The sequence below is a fragment of the Coturnix japonica genome, chromosome 6 (genome assembly GCF_001577835.2).
Source record: "Coturnix japonica isolate 7356 chromosome 6, Coturnix japonica 2.1, whole genome shotgun sequence".
Taxonomy (NCBI): domain Eukaryota; kingdom Metazoa; phylum Chordata; class Aves; order Galliformes; family Phasianidae; genus Coturnix; species Coturnix japonica.
Window position 1 is genome coordinate 24,393,184 of NC_029521.1, and position 13,502 is coordinate 24,406,685.

General features: G+C 38.3%; 1 protein-coding gene across 5 annotated transcripts in view; it reads right to left on the reverse strand.

Moving 5' to 3' along the window:
* NRAP (nebulin related anchoring protein) overlaps positions 1-13,502 on the reverse strand; it is a 66,305-nt gene that overhangs the window by 36,639 nt on the left and 16,164 nt on the right. For 2 of the 5 annotated variants that reach the window (XM_015867291.2, XM_015867287.2), the window contains exons 1-9: positions 8,784-9,055; positions 8,423-8,517; positions 7,640-7,727; positions 5,260-5,364; positions 4,652-4,756; positions 3,662-3,769; positions 2,722-2,826; positions 2,354-2,461; positions 751-855 (exon numbers count right to left, since the gene is read on the reverse strand). In XM_015867291.2, the coding sequence (XP_015722777.1) occupies positions 751-855; positions 2,354-2,461; positions 2,722-2,826; positions 3,662-3,769; positions 4,652-4,756; positions 5,260-5,364; positions 7,640-7,727; positions 8,423-8,517; positions 8,784-8,855 (891 nt within the window). In that variant the 5' untranslated portion in view covers positions 8,856-9,055. Of the gene's footprint in view, positions 1-750; positions 856-2,353; positions 2,462-2,721; positions 2,827-3,661; positions 3,770-4,651; positions 4,757-5,259; positions 5,365-7,639; positions 7,728-8,422; positions 8,518-8,783; positions 9,056-10,758; positions 10,878-13,502 lie in introns of those variants that run through there. The other 3 variants (XM_015867290.2, XM_015867288.2, XM_015867289.2) reach the window with 3 other exon arrangements.

The following is a 13,502-nucleotide window of genomic DNA, read 5'->3' on the forward strand; positions in this document are numbered from 1 at the left end:
TTCACACATGGCAAAGATTTAAGGTTAGACAGAAGCAGTGAGCAAATGTAAAATTCCCAAAAGTCTTAGGACTATATATTCCCTATCCCTTCCAAATAATACAGGTCTGATAAGGAGTTAGGAAGAGGAACTAAACTAACCATATAATTCCTTTTATACAGAAACATTATTCAGTTCCTTACAAATTCCATTTAGCTGTATTTAGTTCTATTTAATTCTAATGTTTCCATAGAAGAGGCATACCTTAATTAGAATAGAACTTCAGATGCTATTTGGAAGACCACAAAAATAAAGGTATTGCATTTAAAAAGAAAAGAAACCAAGAAGAATGCCACAGACTAAAGCAGAAATAAAGCCTATTTGGTTCCTCATATGTAGAACTACAACTTGTCAGCCTTATAATACCAATTTTGTGGAAAAGCCAATAATAAGAGAACTTGCGCATATTCAGAGCTGCAAACCTTCCAAGATTTCTTAAAGTAATGGCAGGAAAAATATCCTTTACAATTTTAACTAACTTTCTATCATTTCATGACCCTTTCACATTTTCTCCCAGCTGAATTTACATTTTTCTTTCCAACGGGATGGAAAAGTTTTCACACATAAACACATTTCAGTGATACGTAAACACACCATAATAGAAACGTCCAGTGCATACATGTACACAAATAAGTATGACTTACCCTCCCATAACCCAAATGACCCTATGTAAAGATTTGCAATGACAGTAATCTCTCAGATGCTGCATACCTGGCCATATTGATCTGTGTTTTCTCTTGTATAAGTAACATCTGTCCCACTTGTATGGCTGGCTTTTCCCTTGATTTCTTTTTCATACATTTGATGATACTTTACCTAAAAGGATTTTTAAAAAGAAGGAAAAAAAGAAAAAGAAAACAATCATCTGGATGAGTTTAACCTAGTCCACAGATACTGTATAAGGAAAACCAAACAATGGCACACACATGTTAATAACTCCTAGGGCCACCAATCTTCAGAAGTCAGATATACCACTTAAAGATAAAACAACAAAAATAGTGGTGTACTTACTAACACACACAGTGAATGTGGGACTTGCCGTTTTTACCCATACCAGGAGCGCAGTGTATTCAATACCCACTGCTTCTCAGAAGCTAATCCCTGATGTTCAAGCTTAAAAAAAACCCATAACTAATTGTAATGTAAATTCGTGGTTGCCACAGAGCACTTCTTCCTACTTAATCTGCAACATTGTCACCTGCACGGCATTAATAAAGTGGAATGTTTCTGAATGACAGAGATCTATCTCCCAGTGATCAAGGGAATTCCAGGCAATCAACCTTCAAATTTGGACCAAGATTTGCACTACTGCTGAAGTAAAAATAATGCCTTTAACCTGATGTTGCCCTTTAATCAGTATTTCTCTTTGCAGACAAAGGGTCTTCCACAGATCAAAAGCAAACAAAGGCATTTAAATGTTTTAGAGTAAGTTGCTTTTGCCTTCAGAACTACAGATCTCTTCTTATTCTCCTTGATGACTCTTAATAATGTTTTAAATTCACTTCCACTGAGTTAGTACAATATATTATCTAACAAATAGAGCTTTACTTTCACTCTCCAATGAGAATACACAATTGACTGTGAGCTCTGAAGCAATACTTTTGTCCTTTCACAATGCTTTTTAAGGATTACAGGGATGTTGCCGTTTTGCTGTTTGGAAAGGAAAAGGAAGCCAATAAAGATCAGTATATCAAGGAGTTTATCGAACACACACATACAGAAATTATAGGTAACATTAGTAGAATAGAAAGCAATTGTTTATATACATATTTCTATATCAAACGTATGCACATACACATGCATCTGTGTGTATATAAATATAAACCTGGTGTTCAAGAAGCTTGTTTCTTTGGCTCATGTAAGCCTCATCCTGATATGCTGTACAAGAGACAATGAGCTGCAAGGACTCACTGGGAGCAGGGTAAGCCATGGCAAAGCAGAACCCTGCCAACACAGCACTCCCCTGATATAAGGCCACCAAGCAGTATTGTGTCTTCTGTGTAAGTCAGAACTGCTCTTCAGTCCTTCTAGTTGACATGTGATTTGGCACAGTGAGATTAAAGACCTTCAGCTGATTCTTTATTGTCTTCCTTCTACCTACCATGCAACAGGAGTCTGGGTAAAGGGGAGAATTTTGCCCACAGAAACAGAATAAAACTTAGTCTTATTCCTTAATAAGAAAACAGTTTTGTTCATGATGTGCACTGCTACTGTAAATCCCCAGTGTTCATTTCTGCCAGTAAGCATTTTAATCCAAATTTTGTATAAGAATTTAATTTTCTTTCCAAAAAGAGACTCCGCTTTGGACACTCACATCACTGGCTAATTCATTTGCTCTCTTGGCAATTTGATAAGCTGGTGTGATCATAGCAGGAAAGCTGCCTTTCCCTCTCTGTTCTTCAAAGTCTTCAGTGTATTTCAACTGTAAAAGCATATAAACAATATAGAACAAACAACAGCAATAAACAAACAAAACAAACAGGAATGATCAGAGAAATGTATCTTGGTTACACACATAATCAGGTCTTAAAGTTACAAAGTCCAGCATTCAGTGGCTGTCAATTACCAAACTGTCTAGTATTAAGTTTTTATTTTATGTTCATACTTGCAAGTGATTTATAAATATCTTAAGAGTCACTTTCAGAGTCAGAAATGAATCAACTTATGCTTTTTTCCACTTACATCACTTGCAAGCTGCCCTCCAGCCTTTGCATGAAGTATATCTGGAGTGTCTGCAACAGAGGTGAACTTTGAAACTCTCTCTTCATGTCCCCGCTTATATTCCACCTGGGGGAAAGATACAGATACATATATAAAATACATATTACAAGCAAGAAGTAGCAAATATATTTTTTTTCTCTCAGAACATATCAGAGGAAAGTGAACAGCAGCAGTAAAGAGATTCCCCACAGCAGATTCACGTTTTAGGCATACTGAAGTCTCCATTTCCTTAAAGTGAATGCTGGAAGGAGACAGAAGTGGCCTCAGATAATCTAAGCTTTAGATTTACGTGATTATGTGATTTATTTGATTAAAGTATTACAAGAACTGACATTAACAGACATTACTAAGATCATACTGTGTTAACAATACAGGTAGTATAGAAAACAGTGTAATACCTTAAAATCATTTGTTCTGGATTTATTTTTACTTGATCCCTTTTAGTTGGATTGTTATTTTTATGGAAAGGCAATTTATTTGTATATATGATTTAATTTAGCTTGTAAAGGAATTATGTTTAATATCAACAATATTTAATTTCATGTAATAAAGAGGGTAGAAAAGATCAGAAGATGAGGGGAAAAAAAGATTAATAAAGCCACCAAATGAAAATAAAAGTAATGAAGTAAATACTTTCAAGTGCTCATGATCTTATTCAGGTTGTAATATATTACAGAAAAAGTTGCTTCATCTTCCAGGAAATGTCTGTATTGCCATTTTTCTTATATGATTACTTTTCCCAAAGCAAGTAGTTTGTTAATCATGTTTCTTGTATCATGTTAGAGCTTTATTTTGTAGAATTATGTTCATTATAGACTATGCTGTCTAAAGAGAATGGCCTAAACCCAGGATTCTCCACATTCAGGAAGTTTAATACATGATTTAAAAAGCTTACACTTACGTTACTGCTTAGTTGAGTTGCTCTCTTAGCCACCTGATAACCTGGAGTGATCATAGCAGGAAAGCTGCCTTTGCCTTGACGCAGCTCATACTCTTCTGTATATTGGATCTGGAAAATTAACATTTTGGTTTTGTTATTCCAAAGGAACATACCGTAGTTGAATATGATTACTCATCTAACATCTTCTTCCCAAAGGTCTACAGCTTATACCGTATAAGTTTGTTAGGTAGAACTATGTCCTGCTTCCAAAATCAAGACCAAAAAAAAAACAACCTCAACCAATCAACCACCATTTCACCTTCACATCTATTATCCATAGTTAGCTTTCTGTGTTAGTTAGGGCACTAACCCATTGTAAGGTCAGAGACAGTCATAATTTAGAACTTATTTTCCCCTATAAAGAAAAGACAGTCAGTGAAGGTTTTAGTCCATGAAAAATATCACATGCTTTCCATCATAAGCTCTGCTTTAAAGAGGAAAAGAGTACTAAATATTAGATTAGAATATAATCAAGGTCAGGTCAGGTATCTTTGATCAATAGCTGAAGTGCATCTCTGTTATATAAATATAGAAATGTATGATTTTCAGCATAGGCAATAATACTGTTATGTGAATAAGTGGCTAAATACTACATGACATGGCCAAGTGCTGTTAATGATGGAAGTAGAATCATAGAATAACTTGAATTAGAAGGGTTGTACAAGCATCAAGTCCAACTCCTGGCAATAATTCAAACCCTAGGTCTGAGAGTGCTGTCCAAACACGCTTGAACTCTGGTAGACTAGGGACCATGACCAATGCCCTGGGGAGTCTATTTCAATGCTCCACCACTCTTCTGGCAAAGAATGTTTTCCTAATATCCAATCCAAACCTCCCTGATGCAGCAGTAGGTATGTCAGTATTTCTTTTGGTAGCATCTTACTGAAGGTTTGAGTTTGATGTGCTTTTCAGCCATAAAACTGGATTTGTTTCATATGGCAGTGCACTTACATCATTCAAAGTCTTCTGAGCCTGAGTTATCCTGACCATCTGAGGATCTGGCATGTTTCCTGAGTACCATGATGTTCCCCCCTCGTAGGCAGCATAGTAAGCATTCTACAAAACAAAAATTAAATAACTGCTAATCTTTATCCTTGTTTTAAAAAGCAAGCAGATGGTCTGACAGAAAGAAATGGAAACACACAATGCTGTGGAAGCAAAATTTACCCTCCGATGACATACAGCACAAGGCCTCCACATAACTTCAGACGTCAAGATGTCGAGATATAGAATCCTGGATTGAGACCCAAATAATTCCCCTGGGAATCAGACCATTTGTTGTGAGTCTTCAGTGTCAGTTGAAAAGAAGCACATTGGTATGTCAGTACACGCAGCAGTCTAATTGCTAAGTAGGTACACTCAACCTTCCCTACCTTTTGGTTCTTGCACCCTAAGCTACACTCAAGCTATGTAGCCATAAATAGTTCAGCCAAATAAAAAGCATTTGGCTTTCTTAGCACTGGAAAGCTGTGAGTAAACTTGTAAGGCTCAGGAGTGCCAAGGAAAAACTTTGTTCTCCTGTAGGCCTAAGGCTTGGAGACTTGAGGGTTATTTCTTACCTGGCTGGCCAGATGTTGGGCTCTATAAGCAGCTTCAATGTCTCTCGACCTCGCATCCCACTGAAAGGCAGATTTGAATTGCTCACTCTCTTCTCGGTACTTTACCTACAAAAAAAAATTAACTTGGTATTAGTAGCGTGTTTGTACAAACTAAACACATCACCCCCAGGAGGAGGAGAAGGGAGACAAAGTCAATGCAGTCTTAATCCACAGTGGTATGGAATCTGCGGGAACTGCAGCAACCAAGGAGTACTGCAAATCAAGGCAATAAAAACAGAGCTGTTTTCACAACAAGACTGGATTTAGTTTTAAGGTCAAGGCTCTGTTTCGTAAACCACGCAACAAGCTTCTGCCTAACATTGGTTCTATTATGAAGCTGCAGATCTGTAAAGGATCGGTATATTAGACCTGAAATTTGACATGAAGCTCCAAAAGAATAACTGGATCTTCAGATAACACTTTTTGGGGGAAAAAATAAACAAACAACAACTCTACAAATTCTATAAACCTGAAGAACTTTTAAGCAGAATGTACCAACGCAGTATTAGATGAAAACACAATTTCCCGGTGAGCAATAAACTGACTGTGTAAATGCAAGGGGATACTATATTTAGTCCTGGGCCAATGTTTTCCTCTTGTTACTTTTATCATGACAGCATACCAAGACTCCAACTGAAATCACACCTCTACTACATAACATGCAAAAAAATAAGAGCCACTGAACTGAAGAGTGCAAGAACTAAACTGACTTGACAGAAGAGACACTCAACACATGTACATTTATCTTGAATTTATAAATTAAGTACAGGGGCACACAGAGATTGATGATTTGTTTACAACACAGAATTTCTGTGTAGAGAGAAGCAGCTGAATTTTTATCTCTATATTCACTTATACGTAAAGATTATGATAGAAATAAAGAAATATTTTTTTCTGGTTAAGTTTAAAAATAAGGGAAAAAAATGCAGTAGCAAATGAAGCAACTTTGTACCACTTCATACATTTACCAATGAAACAATGCTCCTACATGCAAAATTTCTGTAGAAGTGCCCCCTTTAAGTACTGCGCAATCAGCTTCTTTACTACCCTGGGCAGTTTTCTCTCTGGAGCTGAACCTCATTACGTGATTGAAAAGGACAGAAGGTGCTTGAGGTGTTAAAAAAGGTGGGGCGAGGGGGGTGGGGAGGAGAATGATCTTTGAGCTATAATTTATCTGGTGTATATATTCACATGCACTGGAAGTATCTGTGTCATATCATGCCTAAAACCAGAAATAGAACCTACGGTAATCCCAGACTCATTCCTGACCAGATCTGTCACACACGGCTTTAAGCGTGACAGTCACTGATGAAAAAGTGACTGCCTCTGTTGTTCCCAAACCTGATGCATAATAATAATAATAATAATACACACAGCTGATAAAGATACAACATCTCATAAAAGACATAAAATGTGCTTCCAATTTGTATGACTAACACAGAAAAAAAAAAAGAGAATAATGTAGTGCACTGTAAGTAATGAAATATACTTCTTTATGTCTAATCACATTCAAATACATTGGTCTTCTTACTAAATGTGGTTTTGCAATCAGCAGTACTATTTTAGAGTACTGAAAGACATAGAACAGAACTGAGGTTGCAAACAATTACAGGCTGGTTTTGTGTTTATTGTTTTATAAAAGTTGATAGGCCTGTAAGTTTGAAACAAATATACCTGGAGGAAAACAATGCCAGGCAGAGCAGTGGCATTCGGCAAGAAAGAAGACTTGGAGCACCTCTAGAGGTTCCGAGGTGCACAGCAGCCTTCCGCAGTAGCTGCGCTTAAACGGGTGCAGAAAGCTGTGCCATCCATAATGTTCTAGCAAAATATTTCCAGCAAAGCATGCAAAGCTCCCCACACTTTGTGCTGCCTCGCAAAAATGAAATATCAGCTCAGACTGTCCAGAAATATTGGACAAAGTATTTGTGAGGACTTTTGCTTAGCTCTGACTGAGATAGATCTGTTTGTTTCATGGTATTTGGTATCAGTTTCAGATGAGATCATAAAACATGTAGGTCATTCTTGTTCCAAGCAGCTGTGTAACCCCCCCAGCTTAGTTACTAAGTTTGAGTACTCCAGGCAGTATCTCCTGCAGCTTATGCAAACAACACTTCCATATGGATTGCCAGACATGCTATATAGAATCTGCCTTCCATTTTTCCTTTTGAAAGTATTGTTTGGTTTCTTATGAATGATTCAAACCTGGGCTGAAGTTTTTACTGCTCTTAAAGAGTACAGGAGGTTAAATACAGAATACATACCTATATTTTTATAACAAGACCTAAACACGACATCAAAATTTAAATCAGAGCCAAACACATTTGGCCCTCAAACTCCTTACCTCACTTACCACTTCCGATAGTTTTTTGGCATTCAAATTTATTGGTGTCTCAAATATGCTTGTGAAGGCATTGTTTTTTGGGTTGTGCCTAAGAAAGGAAGCATAAAAGGATTTGAGGAACGTACCAGACAGCCCACAAGAAAGGTTCTCTTTGAGCACTTGAAAACAGAATCAGCTTCCACCCCCCTGTACATAACTTTTCCCCCCACTCAAACACAGATCTTGGATTACATTCAAGTTATTATTGTATGGAGTAGGTGCCTAGAGCAAAATTAATTTTAATGATCATCATATCAATGCTGTGTTTCTAATAACAAAAGAGAATAATAGAATAAAAAACAACTGTCATCTCTCCTTTTTCTGCTGACAAATTTGACAGGAACTGATCATTATAAAATAAAAACTTCCGAGAACAAACCAACTCCAAAATCTGCATTTTATACATTTTCCTGATGATTAACTCAACCTTGTTAACTCTTAACCACTGATATGGAAAGCACTGGATTTTATGCTTGGGTTCCTTTCCTTTCCGAAATACTGGAATGGAATCTAATTTGGCATCTTTTAACATGCTGAACAAATGAGGAAGCCTTATCTTTAACAAGCGTTTCCCACCATTGTTGAACCACTTAAATGCAAAGATATGCACTCAGGCTCTAATAATACATTATTACACATTACATAGGAACAGGCTGAGTCTAAATGGAGATTTCCTATTTCATTAGGATTACTTGACAGTGTTTAAAAATAAAATAAAACAAAAACCAAAGGAAACAAACTTACACTTGACAGTAAGGCTTTTTCTCGTGGCTAACAAAGTTGTTTACTGTTAACATCATCTTGCACACTTCACAGTGAAAACAGGCTTTATGCCATGTCTAGAAATACCACAAAAGAGAAACCAAACAGACATTATTTGTATTTCATTATCTTTCCTCTGAGTTTCACATTTCATTATTGACCCATTCCACCCATCTCACAAACCTGAAGAATTCCTCTTCAAATACATGCTTATTAGTAACTCATTTCAGATCTGATCCCAGCTATGAGTTAAGAACTTCTGGAACCAAGAGATCTGTGCTGTGTTAAAAGTGCCAATCTATACATTTATTATAGTCCAAAATAATAAAGAAAAAGAACTGACCTGATCTATACAGTTAATCTTCTCAGCAGGGTAAACCCCATAGCCACATCTAGCACACGGCTGCACATTCATCTTGAAATCCACAGAGTGAAAAATATATAGGTTTATACAAAGGGTTCAAAGAGTATGAAAGTGACTTTTTGGCCTGCGCAAAGCACGCTCTAGACACTCCAGTCAGGGCCTTTCGCTGTGGTCAATGGCTCCCATTAAAGCTCTGAATTGAAGTCTGTTGCTCCGTTTCCTGACCTTCTGTTTCAAAGTCAGCTGCAGGCTGGCTTTTAAAGCTGCCAGTTAGTAAGAGCAGTTATTTTGGCAACTGTGTCAGTGCGTAAGGGAGGGTAGCAATATCTTTCTCTAAATAGAAGAATGAACTCATGGAATCGAATCATGTCCATGTGAACATTAGAATCTGATCATTTCATATTTTAGTTTTGTTCTGAAGCCTCTTGTCGTAAGCCCAGGGGGAAGATAAAAGCATACACAGCAGCAATTCATCAGTCACCGCTCACCCTGACACACAGCAAATGACTTTATGTAGGACTGCTCTGGAGCGTTATGTTAGGAGGCACCACCAAAGAAGCAGGCCAGAGTTTGTTACACCTGAAAGAGGTACATTTGTTCTCCATCACTGTCTTGTCAACCATCACTCCAGATTTAGGACCCACAGCAATATGGGCCTCTTATCTCAAAGAGCTCTAAATGTGGTGGGTGCAAACACAAACATCTACCCACCATGGATAAAAACATCAGAAAGGAACAATTTGCTGGTGGAATGAACAAGACAGCTATGTAAGAGTGTGCCAAAGTGCAGGCTGGCACAGATCTGAGTACAAAAATTGCTAATAACACTATTTAAGAGTCATTATATTTAATGTTAGGATTCAGTCAAATTATTATGGTTGTCAAGTCTACTCTGAACAAAACAAAAAGTTACTAAATTTTAACAGCTACAAATGGTCAGGGTTTGAGATTTCCAGCTCAGCTGGTCATAACACCTTCACTTGCAGGGCTCTACAGCCCTGAGTCAAGTCTTCTCAGTCATCCATGCACCTGTACCAGTGCAGTAGTTCTGAGATATAGCCAAGCATTTTCCTTCAATTGAAACCTCAACAAATAAATAAGTAAACAAAAATAATCAAAATAATTTCTGTCTAAAGCCTTTGGGTATGCTTAGAGAGCCTCCTGTTCAAGAGATGGGGATACACTGTTCTGCTTAGCCTATGCCTGAATGCTGACAATGTACTGGCACAAGGTGCTGTCAACAACTGGTGTGCTGAAAATAGACACTAATCTGATGAGCAATAGGTATGGGACAAAGTCCTGCAAACACTTAAGGCTGTTCAAAAGAGGTGATTAATATGAACATAAAGACACTTCTATTTTCTTTGAAAAATATATGATTAAAGAATAAAACTTGTACTGCAATACTGCTGTGTTTCCTCATGCTATTCCTTTGGGTACTGGGAGCAATTTTATGCTGACTACATTACATCACCATAACAGTTATAATACTCACACCTGTGAACCTAAATAATGTGGTCTTCCAAAAAGTTTCCTTTATGACACTGTTTTTCATGTTATTTCAAACTGCCATTATCTTTATACAAGTGACAGCTATCAGGGTCATGGTGGCCAGGCTGTCTCTTCTTTATTTAGCACTGGGCATGCTACCAGCTGCTGCCTCTTTGTGTCTATTTAATCCAAGAGTCAATTTATCATTTATTTTTCTAGGTAACCCTTGTTTTGATCCCACATGAGGAACAAAGATGTATGTCCTCCTCTCTCAGCACATTCCTGAAATGAGCACAGAGAGTTGCTAAAAACAGGGCATACCTCCCCCCCTAAAAAAAAAGACTTCAACCAGGAGCCATTTTAACACTGAGAATCTGGACAGGACTTCAGGATGCACTGTGCACCACATGTTTCTTCCAAGCCAAGAGGCTTGTCATAGCTAGGTTTCACAAATAGAACTTACTTCATTTCAAGAAGACAGAGCATGCTTGTTTCTTTTCACCAGAACACAGATTACCAACTTGGCTGAAAGTCAGCCAATGTTTTCCAAGTTCTCCTTCTTCTCCTAGGTTACAGCATATCCTAAAAGATAAGTGGGGTAAGTATCAACATCCAGTGCAGCAACATCCTTCCCAGTAACATCCATTCCAAGCCACACTATTTTCCCTCTCATCCATAGTGTCCCAGTTCTGCTGGAACCTACTGAAGACTTTGCCATTCCTGAGTACCTCAAAACCATCCTGTTGTATGGTCTGTCCTTCACCACTCTGGATTAAAATGAGGGTTGCTATCAGAAAAGAGAGTTTATTGAAAAAAACAAGCACTGTACGGTGTCATTACAAAGTACATGCTCCATTTTGATCATGCAAGAAATTAAATCACAAGACCAGTGCAAGTTTGTTATCTTGACAAATCTTAGCAAGACATTTTTTCTTCAGTTAAAAGCTCATTGTGGCTTTTTTCCTCCCTTAGTAGGGCCCCATAAAGGCTTTTTGATATCAATGAAAATCTTAAAAGGCTTTACTTAACAGTAGAACCTTAATCAATGTGGTTTAAAAGTACCGCAGTTACATACAAAGCACAAGGAGACAGTACCTTGAAAGTGCAAATTAGTAGGAAGAAACATTGTTACCTCTCCAAGCACCTTTTATTCATTGAATTAACTGCATAGAAAACTTACAGCGTGCCTGCATCAAGAATCTGAATGTAAAAGCATGCTCTAGTCACACAAAATAACCTCTTAACAGACATTCAAGTCAGGGCCGCCTTCTCTGTCATCCCTGAATAGCAGCTGTGCCCTTCCAGCCGTTTGAATAGCAGGAAGCCGGGCTCTACAAATCCTGGCAACCACATCTCCCCTCTGTTTGCAAAAATAAAAACTGAAGAAGGTGCTGTTCCACCACACAGACCAGGGGCAATATCCGCGGCTAAAGGCTGCCTGCAGAAACTCAGACATGAGCCCAACTTCACTGTAATCTTCTCTACCCACATAGCTAATTAGATACCTGGTCTCGCAGCATTTTATTTGTGTTAATCAATTTCAGCACAGTAGCAAACACTGCTTCCAAGAACTACCATAAGTTGGAAAATATTTATCAAGATGTGAAGAAAAACAGCTATGGGACTGCTTTCCAAATGTGTACAGAAGGCTTCTGCATTATTTGCTGCTTCGGAAACCAACAAACTACTGTTCACAATTCTCAACTTGCGCTTACATTTTCCCTTTGTTGCCAGTGTCTGGAAAACTGAACAGTGGGGAGATTTTGCAAACATAGCCAAAGAGTAAGAGAAAGTGAGAGTGGGAATAGAGAGGGATGGGGAAAATAAAGAATCAGAAGGACAAAAATGCAGATGAGAGAAAGAAATGTTGAGAATGTAATTCAACTTAAGTTGAAAGTTTGAAGAAAACTGTGCAAAGCACGCACAACGCAGCCCATGAAGACAATGTTCAAATTGTCCAAATATTCCCATTTAACATACATAAGACCATAACAGCTGTAACTTAGGAGGGGACATTCTGAGAGTCACTCAAGTCCTTCCACCTAGAAGTATCCTCACCTCTGCCTCCCAGGTCACAGCAAAGCCCCATCCTAGTTTTCACAGATGTCATGCAGAATGTAGCACAATTATTATTCCAGACAGGTACTATTTCATTGCCTCAAGCCTTCTAGTTTGTACCTGCCATCTACCTTTCAATTTCCCAAAGGCATGCTGCATTGTCATCCTGCAGCTGCTTACATGGTGGTTAAACATTTCTTTTCTACAATGCAAATATCCAGCCAAAGGCTTCCTTATTAATGTTTTTATAGAGTAGAGTGAGTCTCCAGGGATAAGAGGAGGAATGCCAATGCAACACATTGCTGCCTCTTCCTTCCGCCCAGTAATGCATATGGCCAGCTATGCAAGAATATACATGAGAAAATGTTTCCTTCCTGACCCTTCTTGAGGTAGCAATCACTCTATGCCCTGAAGCAAGATATTTCCTTTTACTTATGTATTTTCTAATTTCTCCCTTACTCATCACTGAAAACCAGCAAGATTTTCTGAAATATCTAGCACCTTATTCTCCACTGAAATATTAAATTACCATGTAGTTAAGGAAGGTTTTGCAGCACACTGAAGAATTGAGCTGATCGATCTGTAGATGTCCCTGTTCACTGAAGGGAAGTTTGACCAGATGATCTTTAAAGGTTCCTTCAAACTCAAACAATTCTGTGAAACACAATGCTAATTGTTTTGATAGCATTACAACGCCTTGTAGAATGGAGATGTTTTTAGATACGTCAGTTTGGCCATGAGGACCAAATGACAATATATAAACGTTTTCATTGAGATACAGGAAACAACAGATAGCATACCGTATCTAGATTTCCAAGGTAACACACAAACACACATTGCCAGGAAAGCGTATTTGGATGTTCACGAACCAGTGCCAGTCATTGCTGTTTATGCCATAATCCTGATCAAAGGACTGGGGTTGTTTAGCTTGGAGAAGAGAAAGCTCATGGGAGATGGTGGTGGTGAGGCACTGGCAGAGGCTGCCCAGAGCTGTGCATGCCCCATCCCTAGAGGCATCAGGGTCAGGTTGGTTGGAGCCCTGGGCAGCATGGCTGGTGGGGGGTAAACATGCCGATGGCAGGGGGTTTGGAACTCAATGTTCTTTCCAACCTAAGCCATTCTATGGTTCTACAACTCTCTCCCACCTCA